The 18,781-nt window shown below is 39.1% G+C and overlaps 1 protein-coding gene across 2 annotated transcripts; it reads right to left on the minus strand.

Moving 5' to 3' along the window:
* Nucleotides 1-4,610: 4,610 nt before the first annotated feature.
* LOC120548814 lies at nt 4,611-17,647 on the minus strand. 2 transcript variants are annotated; one of them, XM_039785304.1, is made up of 6 exons: nt 17,548-17,647; nt 11,648-12,259; nt 6,999-7,329; nt 6,687-6,862; nt 6,342-6,574; nt 4,611-5,914 (listed from the first exon to the last, which is right to left on the minus strand). In XM_039785304.1, exons 1-5 carry the CDS (start codon nt 17,604-17,606, stop codon nt 6,349-6,351), a joined length of 1,404 nt encoding a protein of 467 aa, XP_039641238.1. In that variant the 5' UTR covers nt 17,607-17,647; the 3' UTR covers nt 4,611-5,914; nt 6,342-6,348. The 2 variants fall into 2 exon arrangements, with proteins under 2 accessions (XP_039641238.1, XP_039641237.1); XM_039785303.1 differs by having other exon boundaries at nt 4,611-6,574.
* Between the last annotated feature and the right edge of the window lie 1,134 nt (nt 17,648-18,781).

The raw sequence follows: 18,781 nt of genomic DNA on the forward strand, positions 1-18,781 counted from the left end.
TATTTTTATTCCTCTCACTTTAACAGTTTCTATTTGATTTTATACACTAAAAGTTCCCTCAACTGTGTCTTCTTGTCCTCCAACTGCCCACATCCGGATGACAAACAATGAACCATGAATGTCTGTACAAAAATGTGATGCCAATCCATCTAGTTGATATCTTTCACAAAATAAAAAGTCAGGGGCCTACCAACTTCATTGGAATTCATGGCAGTAAAGTGCAGAACAACAAGAAACATTTTAGACTGTAAGTCCAACCACAGTCTGCATCACCCGCAAAACTCAATCCAAACAACACAACTCTTCACACATTATCACTTCTCAAAACAGGCTAAGTGCAGCCAAACACTTTGAACAATCCTCACCAACACAACACACATCATTACAATTTCAATAGTTTGATTGACTTCACACTAATCAATATTTTCTAGAAGATTCTAGAAGAATAGAAAAGAGTGATGTTTTTTATTAATATAACATACCAGTGTTTTTGGGAAACGAGAAGGAATGGAAATCAACAGTTTGCTTCAATAGATATATATTTTTATTTTGTCTGTAGTAATTTACGTAATTACTGGTAAAAAATGAAATTACAAACTAAAGGTACGTAATAGTAACAAAGAATCGTGGGACTAATCCTGCCTCTCTCCAGCATCAGGCCACATGTTTTCATCAACACATTGGATGTCCTGGCTTGCCATGCACCTGCATCATCTCTAAATACAAAGTAATGTGGTGTTTCCATTGCTTCCACCTCCATTACTTTCTGAAAAACAGTAAATGTGCAGTTTTACTGTAATAAAGGTAGTGTTTTTTATAGCTGTGTAATCTTACCTGGACATATTGGTATCGTTGCTCTTTTACCTGTTCACTGTTTCTCTCTAACAGTATAGTGTATAACTGATTCATTCTTATTTGGTGTTTCTTTATATATATATATATATATATATATATATATATATATATATATATATATATATATATATATATATATATTTATAAAGGATGTGTTCACTCAAGTCTAAAACAAAACACCTGCTTAGGCTTATAGTTGAAATTGCAATCAGCAGTGTTTGAAATACAGGCTGAAATCCATTGTGTTTTGAATGTGTGGTTAAGAGTTTTGACAGCAGTGTGTTAGCATTTGAACAAAGTGCTGTAAATCCACAGTGTTGTGCAGGTTGTGGTTAAAGTCATGGGATAAATGTGTAGAGTTCTGAAAACTGTGTTCAAGCAATGAAAAACTAGAGATTGGTCCATATGAACTGCTGCTGTGCAGACTGTAGTTAGAGTTTTTAAGCATTTAGCTCCAGTCGTCCCCACTGTTGTTTAGCAATCGGAAAAAAACTGTAAAGGTTGATAGTAGTAACCTATGACCTCCAACCAGAGTATTATTGCCTTATGCAGGTTACATGAAACACCAGTGTGTCCACATTTGAAGGAAAAAAACCTAACCACAAGAATGCAGAACTAAATCCCAATAAAGCTTAATGAATGTACCTGTACCTTTAAGTTTCTTTTCTTACTCTCACATACAGTAAACTTTTTAAGACCTAGAAAGGCGCCTACCAACTTCATTGGAATTCATGGCAATAAAGCAGAACAACATGTAACATTTTAGACTTAAAAAATGTCTTGAAATGGCATGTTACTGCTAAACAACGATTGTTACAATTGAAGCCACATGCAAACCTTTAACCACAGTCTGCACTACCAGCAGTCACCTGAACTACTCGTTCACATCACCCGCAAAACTCATTTCAAACAACACAACTCTTCACACACGTCTCCGAACAGACTCAGTGCACTATGAACAATCCTCATCTAGATAACACACACCGTCACTCAGAACACACTGAGAGTAAAAACATTAGCATCAAACACCAATACACAAATTACAAACTTTTCATCTTTACATGTCTTTACACATTTTCTAGAATATTCTAGAAGAATCTCACATACAGTAAGCTTTTAAGACTTAGAAATAAAAATGAATAGATCTTACAGTAAATAGTCACTAGTATAATACACACACTGTAGCCTAACGCAGATAAAGGTTCTATGGATATGGTACGGAAATTGAAAAAAAAAAAAAAAAAAAGCACAGAAAGACAGTAAAACTATGACATACTTCCATTGATGCATACGTTTACTAGTAACAGTCTTAAGTTTAATCCTTTAGGCTGTATACCAACACATACAGACCAATAAGTAACAGATCATTCCTTGTATTGTCTCACCACGGCTTGAAGACTTTATCCTAATAATTTAAGTGTTGGATCCTTGATTTTCTCATCTCTGTTGAGGCCCAGGGCTGATGCAGTGAATTGATCAGTTTGCTGAACCTCATCCCTGCTTGAGCTCAAGTTACTCAGCAATACGGTATCACACTGACCTTTGAGAAAATACTACCAGTTTTGCCCTCGGAGCAAAAATACAAAAGACTCCAACTCACTTGGCACCACCTTTAACACGTAAGATAACCTGGGGCGTTGTTGAAACAGAGATTATAGACGTGTTAGTGTTGAATGGCCTTTGATACAAAGTGTTGAAAGAAAAGTTCCTCGTTCAGTAACACACTGCTCATGACACTTACAAAGCTTTATGTTCATGATTTTACATATAGGCCGTTTGTTATGGTATGTGTATTATATGATCACTATTTCTTTTCAATGGGATTTCAAACATTCAAGCAATTTCTTTACAACTCAGCAAGCACAAAATAGACCCACTTTATGTTGATGGTGATGATTGTTAGTATTGGTAGTTGTAGTGATAGTAATAGGCATATTGTGATAATAGTTGTAAATAGGAGTAGTAAACATTACCCATCATTCTCTGTTGCTGCATTGTATTTGTTGTAATCTGATCATGCCAGATGGCACTTTGTCACAGCCATATTTGATCAACACAAAATAGGGCATCTCAGTGAATATGAGACATATTTTACCTTTGTCTTTATGGCATCTGTGAGCCTGTTGAAAGCACTTATTCACAAAAAACAGTAAAACAAATTCCAAATGGGTCAGTATAAAACAGAAAACAGGAGGGAAGCAAAATAAATGCAAAATAAAGTGAGATCATTAAAGGAGCAGTGTGTAGGATTTAGGGGGATCTATTGTTCACAATATTTTTTTATTTTTTACCTGAAAGTACGAATTGTTGTGTAATGAGCCCTTCATATATACATAAGAAGGGTCCTCCTCCACGGAGCCCGCCATATTTCTACAGTAGCCCAGAATGGACAAACCAAACACTGGCTCTCGACAGGCCTTTTACGGACGGGTGGATTTGGATTTAGAGATTTTTGTTTATTTCTTCAGACCATACTCGTTTTTTGGTGCTGTTGTTTTGGTATTTGTTAATATTCATAACAACAGACTCATTGTCCCGTTGTGTTTTATTTTTAGTTCAATTGGTAGTTTGTCTGTGTTACCCCTTTTGTTTTTAAATGGTCCCATTCATGCTCAGATTGTTAGGTCAGTTTAGTCTGTCCGGTTCATAATAATAATAATAATCAGGGGCGCTGCCAGAAATCTTGGGCCCCATGACAAAAAAATCAAACTGGGCCCCCTCTGAGCAGCTGTTGTCACCACATCTCTAGGACCTAACTGTCCCATCAAAAGCTTTACATAACTCTAATTAAAGGCTTGCAACTGTCTTGCTTCTTGTAGTTCAATACTAGTACTAGCACAATATTTACTGCTGGTGATTTGTACATGCATGGAAGTCTAGTATGCAGTTCACTATTTAATGCAAGATTAAAAGCAACCATAAAAATGTGCTGAAGGCCATCTTTTACAGTCTCAATGTATTTTTATTGTAACATTTGACAAAATGGAAAATTCTCCTAACAAAATCATTATTATTATTAATAATTATTATAATTATTAATGAAAGATAAAGAAAAGAAAAGAAAAACGAACAAACTTAAATATATATTAACTTTTCAATCAAAATAAATTAACATCATCCTCTCAAAACAATGAAAACAGCAGATTTGTTAACGGAATTTCCACACCAGGGTTATTATAGTGCTACAAAACAGATCAAGTGATCACTAAATCAAAAGGTTCTGAGGTTTGGAATATGGTCATAACAAACTAACAGTACCAGTGACATAAAATTAAAAGATATGAATAAGAACAAAGGACTCCTGGAAACCCAAACTTTTCTCTCAAATAACGGGCATGTCATTGAACACAATGTTGCTCACCTTCTTCACTGGGACAGGGAGGGTAACAGTTAGGGGGAGACTGGGGTGCTGCTGACTCATCTGTTTAAGTTAAGTCTGCTAAAAGGGGCAGGGACAATGATTTAATATGAATATCTCGCTAAACGTTTCCCTGTACTGATTAAATGGTGATTAAATGTAGGCTAACACTAGTCTGAAGCTAGCTAGCTTATTTCACTATGGACATTAAGCCAACAGGTTAATACCACTCACAGACTATAGGCTACCCTACGGAGCCCCCCTGGTCCCACAAGATAGTATCTCGTGGCCTCAAGATAGTATCTCGTGGCCTGAGGCCACGAGATACTATCTTGAGGCCACAGATAGTTATAATTAATATTTATTGACAAAGGGACCAGGGGCCGTACTACCCACCTTTCTTGGTGAAAAACTGGGTTGCAGTTTGACACCCTTTCCTTTGTCTTTCCTCTCTCTTTTTTCTCTCTTTTGAAAACCAGATTTTTATTTAATGTTACTTGACAACATTGTGGTCACTGTAGTTCTGGGGCATCTACTGACTGAAACTAAAAGCCGTCACTGAGTGCGCTAAGGCAGGACAAAACCATTTCATGCAGATACAGGGGGGTGGTCAGTCAATATGGATGTTTACTTTTTGGTCATTGGGGATATTTCATTTTTACTGCCAAAAACAAGTAAAAAGAAAGACATCATTCATTTTATTATTATATTTGAAATATATATACTGAATGATGATGGTTTAATAATTTTATATTAGTTTTTACCTATTTCTCGGAGAAACTTGCATCTTCAAAATAGGTAAATTTCTCTCTACGTAGTCATATTGGAATTTGATTTATTAAATGGCTTATTTTAACCAAGTCCATTTCAAGGTGCATATGAAATTAACAGCAAACCTAAACGTGAAAGTTTGACACGTGTAATTTTGTTACTATAAAAGGTTAAAACCTCCTTCTCCTCACTTACATATGTAATTCTGTATGTCTGATGCATGCACACTTGCATGCAAATCTGGTGTTTAAAATAAACCGTTTGAATATAGAAGCAGCAACCACAGGCCACAGATACAGTTGCATGCTGTCAAGTCACACAGTTTTTCATATGTTACAGCAGCAATGTTCAATTCTAACCTCACCAGCATTATAGGAATATAGTTGCAGTCTGTGCCTGAATTGGACAGTGCCAGCACCTTAATTCAGTAGTTGCATGACATGATCATGGCATTTATCTCATATATATTCCTATTTATATTGAGATTTAGGTAGTTTTATTGTCAATCAAGCATGTTAAAAACATGAAGGAACAAAATAATAAATATAATCTAAAACCTATAATACATAGAGCACAGTTAAAAACTGAGCATCAGTTAAAAGAATGCTGCATCAGAGGACAGACTTAAGTCTATGAGTTCATAAGCGTCACAGCCTCTGGGAAGAAGCTGCACCTTAGCCTTGTTGCAGCCTTCTGCCTGAGGGGGTGGGGGGTGAACAGTTCATGTGTCAAACACAGATCAGTTTCCATACCAGACAGGGATGGAGGATGTCATGGTAGCCACTACACACCAGTAAAAGGAGGTCAGGACAGCAGGTCTGAGGCTGGCCCGCTTCAGCCTCCTTAAAAAGTACAGGCCTTGGTGGGCCTTCTTTGAGATGCTAGCTGTGTTGGTTGCCCACATGAGTTAAAAAGAACCCTTCCCAGCACCTGCAAGCATTGATTACAAAAAACAGCCCAAACTCAGTTGGAGCATGCAGAGTCTCCTCACATGATGTTAGGGCTCAACGATTCGGGCAAAAATCTAATTGCAATTTTTCTGCCAGATTTCGATTTGTGATTGTTTTTCAGGTACATATTGCACCTTCTACGATCATGTTCTATAAAGTTAAAAAAAAGAAGAAAAGTCCACAGAAAATAGGACATTTTACATAAAAACATTATTCCAGCATTTATCTTATGACAAAACAGTAAATATAATAATGAAAAGAGGAATACAGAAATGTTGAATCAAAATAATTCACATTCGATTAATCGCAGTCTTCAAGGTTAGCTAATCCCATTCTTTGAAATCGCGATTTTGATTTGAAAACGATTAATCGTTCAGCCCTACATGACGTCATCATACGTTACCTACCAACCTCCTATTCCTGCCCCTGTGACCCCAGCAGCCCCGCCCTCCTCAGCACCGTGGTCACACTGGGGAGCAGTTTGTCTGTAAAGTCCCACAGTCGGGTATCCAGGTGGAGCTGCTCCGGTGGCCGTGGCATACTTATTGGCGAGTGAATGATCCGGCAGACATCTGGTGGGACCTTAAAATATTCCCCATACTTCATGAGCACTTCATGTATTGAGGTCTGCTGCACCATCCTGTGGCGTACATAAATATTAACACATGGTCAACCACACTTTAACTGAGAATGGCATGAATTCTGCTACTTATTATATTTAGACTTCACTAATGGGAGAGACGTCTGCCTACCTTGGCTGAACTATCAGCTTGTGGGGGTGGTATATGTTTCTGTTGGGTTCCTCCCTGTAGATGTGCTCCAGAATATCAAAACCTGGCACTCCTTTCCATTGATGCAGGAGACCCTTTTCATTTCCCCCAAAGGGTTTCTTGGGATATATATGGTTCTCAATGAGAAAAACCCCCGTCTGCAGAATGTGATGTTCGATGGGTGCAGCATGAAAGTTGGAAAGACAGCAGAATATAAATTAATCCTAAAATATGACACATACGTTTGAGTAAAATGTAATTTAATTCTTGAATGCACACCCAAAATACCCTTACATTTGGATGCTGCTGTTGGAGCATGTCCATGAGAGACATCAGGTTGTTGTGTTGGTATGGCATTATAATCTCATCGATGTCGTTCAACAGGACGTAGCGTGAGCGGTCCATGGATCTGTAAATGCACTCATTAAGCGTGGTCAGCTGGCCAAAGTAGTGCACGTCACCTCCGCTCTCTGAGAAGAGCCAGCCTCGAGATGGTTTCAGATGGTGGTCGATGGGCCAAGGAACCATCTCCACGAAGCCCTCCTGGCTGTAGCTCTGCAGCAGGCGGTCGAGGTCTGGGCCGCAGCTGGTGTTATAGATCACCACTCTGTCCACACCCAGCAACCTGGAGCAAGGTGACGCAAAAGGTTAAAATACATTCATTTAGCAGAGGCTCCTGTCCAATGGCGCTTACAATAAGTGCATTTGGAAGTGTATCCCTTTCAAACAAATAACTAAAAGCATGTTCAATGCCACAGTACAAGTCGTATGAGTACTTAGAGATGTTTTTTATTTACAAAATAAACCACACAAAAAGTGTTGTTGAGATGTTTGTGTCTGTTTTCACTCAAATTTCAGTCAAGTTTAATGGAATTCTGTCGTCTTCCACAGATGTATGCTTTGTCAAGCCCGAATTCAAGCACACATAAAACAAAAAGCAAGTATTTGTTGACACTGCACACTCTACCACCCCTCTATACACAGAAGGATGTTATGTCATTTTTATACTTGATGAGTGAAATATAACATGCTAATCAGTGGGCTGTAGATGTGATTTTAGGCGGATGTTACACTTGGACAGAGCCAGACTAGCTGTTTTCCTTTAACTTATCTTGAGCCTGTGTCAAAGAGGCATTGGTTCAGCTCTATGTCTATTTTTCAGGCTGGTTTTATTTTTATTGTGTCCACCCTCTGTATACTACATTTGCCTTGTAAAGTGCTGACCTGTGTATATCCAGGGTCTATGTATGTAAACTACAGCGCATAATAGTCAAAAATATTTTCTCTTCCTTTCCTTCTTCTACAACATGTCATTATAGTGCAAGCAGATGAATAGCAAATATTTACATGCACCATGGTGACACTGCCTGCCCTAATTTCCCTCCACACATACAGTATCTCACAACAATGAGTACACCCCTCACATTTGAGTAAATATTTAATTATTAAATTAATTATTTAATGGGACAACACTGAAGAAATTACACTTTGCTACAATGTAAAGTATTAAGTGTACAGCTTGTATAACAGTGTAAATGTGCTCTCCCCTCATAATAACTCAACACACATCCATTAGCATGGTTTTATGTCGGTTAGCCTAATAGCTGGTTTGATTTAGCCTGGATGCCAGCCGAACTTAGCCCCGCCCACAACATTCGAGGTTGGGAAGTTCAGTCTAGACTTGATCCGTTGAGGAGCAATTATGCTTCAACAAGATCTGTCGGACCAATCAAATTGTCGGACAGATGATCAACAGTAACAGAATCAACCACGTCACCAAAGAGCGCTTGGGTTGAATTTGTTTACAACAGGTGGCTGCCTTTTTTAATGGGACAACACTGAAGAACTTACACTTTGCTACAATGTAAAGTATTAAGTGTACAGCATGTATAACAGTGTAAATGTGCAGTCCCCTCAAAATAACTCAACACAGCAATTAATGTCTAAACTGCTGGCAACAAAAGTGAGTACACCTCTATGTTAAATTCCCATAGAGGCAGGCAGGTTTTTATTATTAAAGGCCAGTTATTTCATGGATCCAGGATACTATGCATCCTGATAAAGTTCCCTTGGCCTTTGGAATTAAAATAGCCCCACATCATCACATACCCTTCACCATACCTAGAGATTGGCATAGGGTACTTTCCATAAAATCATCTCTCAATGCAAATCAAACCTAGCCTGACGTGGTCATATACAGATTCTAGTCAGACTATGAGTCTGAAATCGCTCCATTGGGCTGTGATTATGGGGCGCGGTCCAACCATAGACAGTATATAAGAATGGACCAACAGATCCCATTGCTCTGGACGGAGACCAGTGAAGGATATTAGAAGCACTTTCCCGGTGAGCGCTGAGCGTTACTGCGCAGCCTCCAACTGAGAGAGACAACGTAAATGTGACGTGAGCAACCTGTCCGAAAGTTGTAAGTCTTCTGGTAGCTGTGCCAAGAGAAATCTCAATCAATCCCAATCTTGCAGAGACGGAGAATGTAGTTATATGTAAGGAGATAACATGTGCACAGGCTAATTATTGCTAACTAAAGTGATAGTTAACATTAGTAATTAAACTTAAACAACTAACGTAAGTCGAAACTGCCTGCGAGCTTCTCCTGTACTACGGTAATACGGTAATTCCTCTACTATGCGACAGTAAGTCGCTTGGTTATGACACAATCGTTAGCCTATTTTTACAAAAACGTCTGCTATGGAGCCATGACGTGAAATACAAGGTAATGGAGCCTTTTATACATTGTCGTGTTTCTTTAGAAATAAACAATGGACAAATAGAGTCTTTAAACGCTTCAGACGTAAAGTTATTCGCTATCAAAGTGACGTCAAAATGAATGGCAGTCAGTGGAATGCTAACAGGAGGTGATCGCTTTGTAGCATCAAAATGGTGCCATAGGAGTTTCGAGTTCTGAAGCGAAGCTTACCCTGTTATAGTTTTGGTGTTTTGTCTTATTTTGGTAGTCTGTTTTCTGAGTTGTATGTTGCTCGGTTTCCTGTTTTATTTTGAAGTCTCTGGTTTTCTGTTTTGTCTATTTTACTTCCTGTCTTGTGTTTTCCCGCCTTTTTTGATTGCTCTGCCCAGCCTAATGTGTTTCACCTGTTTCCCAGCCCTTGTGTCACCTGTCTTGTGTTATCTCATTACACTCTGTATTTAGTATTGGTGGTCCCCTTGTCCAGTGTCAGATCATTTTGTGTGTTACGCAACTGTGTTCAGTCCTGTCTTCTCGTCCGTGAGTTTTGGTCAGTAGTTTCTGTTTCTGGATTTCCTTTGTTTTTGTTATTCTGTTCTTTTGTTGCTTCCCTTTGGACTTTAGTTTTTGCCTGCTTCTTTTTACTCTTTTTGTTTGTATTGCCTGCTGGATTTTGTGGACTCCCTTTTGTTGTTTGGACTCCCTATTTTAAATAAATCCTCTACCGCTAACCTGCTGCCTGCCTACCTGCCTTGACTCTGCATTTTGGGTCCACCATTCCCTACTCCTCCCTGCTACACCGCAACATACCCCCTTGGTTCCAACCGAACCAGGAAAGAGAATGTCTCTGGTGATAATGAGATGCTTGCTACAGTTGCATTTCCAGAGATGAGTCAGCGAAAACACATTTTCTCTGATTCACGGCTTTGTTCTAACGCTGCTGGGCGCTCTCTCTCTTCAGTCTCTCTCTATCTCGCTCCAACATATAACGTTACCGTGCTTTCGGCGGTTGTTGTAGCTCCGCTCCGTCTAAAAACCATTTCGTAACACAGAAATAAAATGGATTAATGATCATTTTATTCATGTAGTTTATATCGGACTTTACCAGCTGACTTCTCTATTGGCCGTTGAAACAGGTGAAGCCTCTTACGTTCTAATGCTGCGTTCCATTTACCTCGGAAGCCGGAACTGGGAATGACGTCATACCAGAGTTGAATGCGTTCTATAAAAGAAAAGGCTTTTCATTGTTTTCATTAGCTCTAGCCCGGTTAGCTATTGTTAGCAACCAGTTGATAACCACGCATTACGTCGTTTTTTTTGTGCATGCAAACAGCGTAACTCATCCGCAGATAGAAATTGGACATGCCTGTGTGAACAACTGATTTAGTGACCCAAATAAGACCGAAGTGCTTATAACTTTATGTTACTGCAGCTTTCGCAACTGTTGATACAGGGGGCAGCCATGTTGGATTTTGAACTCTGGCTACTGCGAGGTTGTCCGAGTTCCGAGCTCGGAAATCCGAGGTCAGGGGTAAATAGAACGTGGCCTCTGCCACTTGAACCGCTGAGTCGCAGCCACACCATCAGCTAGTTTGAGACAGGCCGGTTGAGGATTTTAAAATTAATGCGCTGTCTATCTTCTATAACAGACGCGAGGTGGAATCTACACATCTCAATTCTCCAGCGGCAGCCACCTGTCGTAAACAAATTTAACCCAAGCACTCTTTGGTGACGTGGTTGATTCTGTTACTGTTGATCGTCTGTCCGACAATTTGATTTGTCCGAACAGATCTTGTTCGAGCATAATTGCTTCTCAACGGACCAAGTCCAGACCGAACTTCCCGACCTCGAATATTGTGGGCGGGGCTAAGTTCGGCTGGCATCCAGGCTGAATCAAACCAGCTATTAGGCTAACTGACATAAAACCATGCTAATGGATGTGTTGAGTTACTATGAGGGGACCGCATACAAGCTGTACACTTAATACTTTTACATTGTAGTAAAGTGTAATTTCTTCAGTGTTGTCCCATTAAAAGATATGAGATATTTACTAAAATGTGAGGGGTGTACTCACTTTTGTGAGATACTGTATATGCACTAATATAAATGATGTAGTAACAGAGACCCATGTATCATGTGATGCAATCCAGAGGTGCTGCAATAAATAGCAGTTATACAGTGTCAGAGAAAAGGTGATTGACCTCATTTCGGACATTGTGGTTTGTGGTGTTGCTGTGCTGACCTGTACATTTCCAGGGTCTGTGCAAACTGAAGTACGTTGTTGTAGTCTCCAAACAGGTTGGAGATGCAGACAGTGAAGTCAAACTGCAACTTTTTCTCCTCCTTCTCACTGGTCTTCTGGTTTCTAATAGGAAGCAAGGTCTGGTTAAATACCATCCCACTGTCTGGCTGAGTCAGGACACTGACATGTGTCGCCATGCAGTTTTCAGGAATCTGACACATGACATCTGTAGTGACAAAGGGAAAACCAAAGTTGTCTGAGTGCTGTAAAATTGTTGCTGGACTTGTTTTATTTGATAACTGGCCTGCGCAGCAGAAAAGACAGTAAAGGGGTTGGATGGAGTCTCTCTTAAATATGCCAATGATGCGTATATCCAAGCCTTTTTCTCTCTGGTCCATGTAGGCTGACACCAGAAAGTGCTTGGTATTGTTGAGGGGGGTGATGGTCTGCTCAGAGATCCGCAAGGGGCAAGTTTTCGGAGGCCCATGTGGCTGCGGGATGTCCCTGTACGTCCTGGGTGACCTCACAGTGTACCAGAGGATGAAGATGAGGGTAGAGAGAAGGAGGAATTTCCATTTCAATATTTTTGCCTTGTCCATCCGGATTCCCAACCTGAAGAAGAATAAGGAAACACAGTATACACATTTGAGAAATAAAGCAAACACGTTCTATCATTACTGCAATGACACCTCACGTCATGTCATTGCAGTATTGATAGTGTGTTTGCTTTGCACGTGACCAAAGTTTTATTTCTTATTTTATTTTAATTCTTCTGTGAAAGAATACAAGAATTAACAAAAGCCTTGTCATGTGCAAAATAGTCTTTATTAACGGTCCATTTTAAACAGTATGTGTGTGCATGGTATTCCCCAACACCTTTCTTCTTGATGCCAAAATAAATTTGGCGAAATGTTTCAAAATGACTGACACATGACACATCGGCATATTCATCTGGGACCTTTCCGTTGGAGAACTTTTGTGAAGGGGTGAAAATACTGGCTAGCTGATTGGATAAACCATCTGTCTATCACCACCTATGTTGGTGATAGACGGGCCAAATCAACCAATCAGATCAACGAAGCGTATGAAAATACAACCACAAGCCAGGCTACCCCTGCTGCTGCAGGCAAAGCATAGCTCGTTAGCTCAGCAAGCAAGCAACAGGTCGGTAAAGGATATTTGCCGTTTGTGTAACGAGAATTTACGAATAAAAGGCACCATTTCAGGTTCCCAGTCCATATTCCAAAAGAAGGATCCAAGAGAAAAAAGCATTAGCGAGCGGCTAACAGAATTAGGGAAAATACTGGTTAGCTGATTGGATAAACCATCTGTCGCTTCTCGTTGCGTCACACCTAAACCCGCCTCAAAACCAACGCTGATTAGTCGGTCGTTTGGCAAACGGCTCCAAATTTTCTCTATCTCAAGATGCCAGACTGATCTGCGAGTGGAAAACTGGAGCTGGCAAGATCAGGACGGTCTCACAAGGCTAGATGTTGTCAAACTTGTTTCAACATTCATTCATCAGGAACCTCAAACATTTGCAAACTGCAATGTAAAATACAGCTTCCAGTCAATAACGAAAACAATTATTGTGCAACTTCTTCTTACCTACATCTTGTACATTCACCTGTAAATAAAATCAATAAAACATGCCAGTAATCTCATTCAGTAATGCTTTAAACTAGTAATTTATAGATATTAACTGTAAAATGCTACACACACTGCAGAAATATTTTAACAAAACGTGTGTATGTGCTCTTGCAGAAGAGCTGTTAGTCATTGAAGTGGTTAAAATTAATCCAGGTGACCTCTGATTAGTTAATCTAAATCATAAAAATTGTTTAGGCATTTATGCCATAATGGATTGTTTGAAGGTTGTGAGAACAAAGGGGAAGTTGCACCACACACCCAACCTTGGCATGTGTGTGCGTGTGAAGATAACAGTTTTTGAGGATAGGATAAAAGCTTGAGGAAGAGAATGGAGGAGTGTTCATTTTTGGAGATCTTGGTGAACCAGTTCTGACTTTGTCTGTCGCTAGGGAAACTTAGACTCTGTTTGTGATCCCACAACTGTGTTGTAACTTTTATGCTGGACTTAATTGAACTCTTTGTCTCAGATTGATCCTTGTGTTTTGGGTAAACTTAAGTCCAATCAAAGAAAGCATGGGAATTAATAAGTATTAGAGTATTAGTACTTGAACAGAGTTCGAAAAAAGAGTGTGGTTCAAGTAGCCTTGACCCCCCTCACTTTATGCCCCTGGCTAGCCAACCGTGCAGGATACATACACACAACTTTACAGGTGTGTAGTTGAGATCAAAATGATGGCCGAATTTGAAGATGGCTGTGGTCCAAGCAATGGTGCCGCAAGTAGAGGGGTAGGAAGTAGGGAAGGGGGCTCCCTACTTTACACTCCTTGAGCAATTTAGCATTGTGGCTATTGTATTCCCATCGCAAGATAGTTTCTAGTTCTTATAATGCTTTTACTGTAGCTACTAGGACAAGTTGGGTCCATGTACTTGGCGGCCAACGGATTTTCGTTTTGAAAGGAAAAAAACAAAAACGGCCAGTTTCCCAATTACCATTAGTAAATAGGAAAACAAAAAACGGAAAACAACCCATTATTCGTTTTTTGTTTTGATATTAAAAAACGGAAAACGAAAAACTATCTCGTTATCCGATTTTCTTTGATGTGTTTGTAGATGGAACTCGGAAATTAAAATGTGTGTATAAATCTTATTCCTCATTCATTTTTTCGGTGACCCGAAGCGATCGTTAGGTAGTAAGCGGCTGCATACCCGGGAAATCATTTGGACATCAATGAGACCATGGACAGTTAGAATGATACGGGACGTAAAAAGTTTTTGGACGAATATGCTAGTTTTATATTAGAAAACCGAGTGGTCACAGGAGATTAGCTGACTGCTCTCATTCATCAAAAATGAGTCTACACAACAAGACAACCATCATAGTCTAATAATAATAATAATGAAGCGAAAACATTTTCAAACACTTCTATTTCCATTGCCATTGCTTTGGCAAAATATCTGTCAAACAAACTAAAATCGAAAACCATGATTTGGCTTTCCCTTATCAAATTGCAAAAGACTCCGATTTAATACAACAATATCTGTCAAACAAACAGGGCTATAATTAGTATAAATAAGATATAAAATCAATATAAATGTGATTTTTGGAGGTTAAAAAAGTAACTACCTAAGTCAGTAGGCCTACATTTTAAATGAGCTACTTTTACTAGTAATTTTACTTGTACTTGAGTAAACAACAAAGTAACAGTACTTTTACTTAAATAGAAAATGTTTTTACTCTTTTCACTTCTGCTGATTTATTTAAATCTAAAAATTGCATAGACCTAGCCCTGGTCTGCATATCGGCCTAGCTGTGTTCAGCTTTTTATTTACTTTAAGAGTAGCATTCATTTGTATGTTTAACAAAAGCGGTAAACGGCGATTGATTAAAAAAAAAAAAAAAAAAACTTGCCTCAGCAATACCTTCAGCGATTTCAACTTCAAGTTGGCCATCAGGACAGAAGTCCCTGACAAGTCCCTGCTGAGCACACCACCTCCGCACATTATTATTATTATTATTATTATTATTATTATTATTAGACTATGATGGTTGTCTTGTTGTGTAGACTCATTTTTGATGAAATAGAGCAGTCAGCGCTAATCTCCTGTGACCACTTCATAATAAAAGTCAACTTGTGTTTCGCCAGTGAAATGATTTTAATATTTGCATATTAAAAGCGATATGCAGACCAGGGCTAGGTCTATGCAATTTTTTAGATTTAAATAAATCAGCAGAAGTGAAAAGAGTAAAAAAATGTTCTACTTAAGTAAAAGTACTGTTACTTTGTTGTTTACTCAAGTACAAGTAAAATTACTAGTAAAAGTAGCTAATTTAAAATGTAGTTACTTAGTTACTTTTTAACCTCCAAAAATCACATTTATATTGATTTTATATTTATACTAATTATAGCCCTGTTTGTTTGACAGATATTGTTGTATTAAATCGGAGTCTTTTGCGATTTGATAAGGGAAAGCCAAATCATGGTTTCGATTTTAGTTTGTTTGACAGATATTTGCCAAAGCAATGGCGCAAAACAACGTTAGAGACCTTTTATGTGAAAATTTGAAAAAATGAAAATGTTTTCGCTTCATTATTATTATTATTAGACTATGATGGTTGTCTTGTTGTGTAGACTCATTTTTGATGAATGAGAGGGACAGGGAGACGTTGCACAGATGATAGCAAGTGAGATAGCGGAGAGAAGAGAGTATCTAAGGCGAATTGTTGCAGTCACTTCCATGTTAGGGAGACAGGGAATCCCCTTTCGTGGCAATAATGAAGTAACAGAAGAAGTGAGTGCAAAGATTTTGCAAAACGCAAGTTACAAATACCCTGGGGGCTAATCACCTCCTGTCTTTAAATCCTAGTGAGGTCTCTGCTCCGGACGTGTCGCACTGTGAATGCAACATTGAACATTTAGCATGTTTAATAATGCAAAAACCAGTCCTGCAGGATTATGACAGGAAAGGACTTTTCAGTAAAGCTATCAAAGCATGAGAGTTGGAGTTTATTCATCTTTGATGCTGACGGACTGGTTCAGCCTGCAGCAGCTGTTTCACTTCACTTTGTATTTCCTTGATCGATTTGATAAGGGAAAGCCAAATCATGGTTTCGATTTTAGTTTGTTTGACAGATATTTGCCAAAGCAATGGCAATGAAAATGAGAAATTTTGAAAATGTTTTCGCTTCATTATTATTATTATTATTAGACTATGATGGTTGTCTTGTTGTAGACTAATTTTTGATGAATGAGAGCAGTCAGCGCTAATCTCCTGTGACCACTTCATAATAAAAGTCAACTTGTGTTTCGCCCTGCTGAGCACACCACCTCCGCACACTCCTCTCAGAAAACCCCCGTATCGTTCCAAACTGTGAACCCAGCACAGCTGCTATATCACCACAAGACATCCCATTCTTTCGGTTTTCTAATATAAAACTAGCATATTCGTCTAAAAACATTTTTACGTCCGTATCATTCTAACTGTCCATGGTCTCATTGATGTCCAAATGATTTCCGGGTATGCAGCCGCTTACTACCTACGATCGCTTCCGGGTCACGAAAAAAATGAATGAGGAATAAGATTTATACACACATTTTAATTTCCGAGTTCCATCTACAAACACATCAAAGAAAATTGGATAACGAGATAGTTTTTCGTTTTCCGTTTTATAATATCAAAACAAAAAACGGATAATGGGTTGTTTTCCGTTTTTTGTTTTCCTATTTACTAATGGTAATTGGGAAACTGGCCGTTTTTCGTTTTTGTTTTTTTCCTTTCAAAACGAAAATCCGTTGGCCGCCAAGTACACGGACCAGTTTTGTTTTAAATGTGGGCAGATTCTGTCTCTGGCATTTTAACCTCCACTCAATTCCAACAAAAACAGAAAAGGTTATCTCAGAGATGGCCGTCAAACCATGCATGGGTCACGGTACATATGGTGGCCTACATATGGTGCTGCAGGTTGTTCCTTTTCTTATCCCTTCAAAAGTAACACTAGATGCCTCTGCCATGGTTAGATTAACTACTGGTTTTTTGTAACACAGTGTAACAGCATAAGGCTGCAATAAACTGATACATAGTCAAATGAAATATCTTACCACAGACAAGAGAATATTATAGTATATCAAAAATATATAAGCCACTGCTATTGTAGCGTTAGTGTGTAGCCTATTTTTGTTATGAAATAATTTGATCGTGGATAGAGGAAGCCAAGAAGAGAAAACGGGAGAGTAACAGAAAACTGGCTTTAGAAGTTAATTTCCCGTGCATTAAAACGGCGGTGGTCTAATCTATAAAATCGTATTACTTACTCAGGAGATGACAGGTATGCTATTCTCTTCCTGATAGAGCCACTGACTGAGGAAGACATCTCTCTCTCTCTCTCTCTCTCTCTCTCTCTCTCTCTCTCTCTCTCTCTCTCTTCTCTCTCTCTCTCTCTCTCTCTCTCTCTCTCTCTCTCTCTCTCTCTCTCTCTCTCTCTCTCTCTCTCTCTCTCTCTCTCTCTCTCTCTCTGTGTCTCTTTACAGGAGGGAAACACTATTGGATGGGGGAACAGACTTCGACACACCAATCCCAATTGCGGTTTTTGGCACGGGCGAAGCGACGGCATTTTTTCATGACACATGGGGGGGCACGAGGACTTAAAAAAAAATCCTCGAACCGGTTTTCTACTATTATCTATAATTTCACCGTGTGGGGAAATGGCAAATTGGCTCCCCTGCTTGCTGAGAAGCATGGGCAGTGCCAGGGAGGGGCTAGGGGGTGCTGTATCTACCCCTAGGATTGCCATAGCACCCCCAATAAATTGCTATGGTTGATTTATAAATAAATAAAAACTCCGCACCAAAATGATTTATTTTTATTGGCTGCCTGCACGTGCACTTTCCCTGGCCTCATGGCTGCAACTTGCGCTCTCTTCATCTACTCTATAACATCAAAAGGGGACACAAAAGGTTGTATTTTTTGTAATTATATTATTTTATACTATTATAGTATTTTACCCCAGACTGTGGTGTCCGCTGTGATGCCACCCCGTTGTCTCCCGACGGGGATGGGGGCTTTTATTTTGGAGACGAGGAGGACTTTCGGAACGTATTGGAAGTGGGTCGCAGGACGACTCAATCCCCATGAACAGTTTTTAATGTTCTATCAGACTAGAACTACTCGAGAGTCTGCTCTTAAGACTTTGCTCTAATATTCGGGACAATTAGGGCAGGATTCGGGACAGCTTGGATTTCGGGACTGTCCCGAATTTTTGTATGCTACTGCCTACAGTCAGTCGGGAAGAAGTAGGGCTACTAATTGCGCTATAAGCAAGAGTATAGCAATAATACAATAGCCTTCATTAATACTCCAGTAATAATCTTGAATTCAAAATTGTACTCAAGTATCAAAAGTCAAAGTATTGATATTGACAACTAATTTACATGGCACAAACGGGATCTTCAACAAATTATGGTTACGTTTTTTGAGTTTTTTTTTTAAAATTAGAAAAGTCCTAAAATTAATCCAACATATTACTTGCAAATATAAATGACCACTGAT

The sequence above is a fragment of the Perca fluviatilis genome, chromosome 20 (assembly GCF_010015445.1).
Source record: "Perca fluviatilis chromosome 20, GENO_Pfluv_1.0, whole genome shotgun sequence".
NCBI classification, from domain to species: Eukaryota; Metazoa; Chordata; class Actinopteri; order Perciformes; family Percidae; genus Perca; species Perca fluviatilis.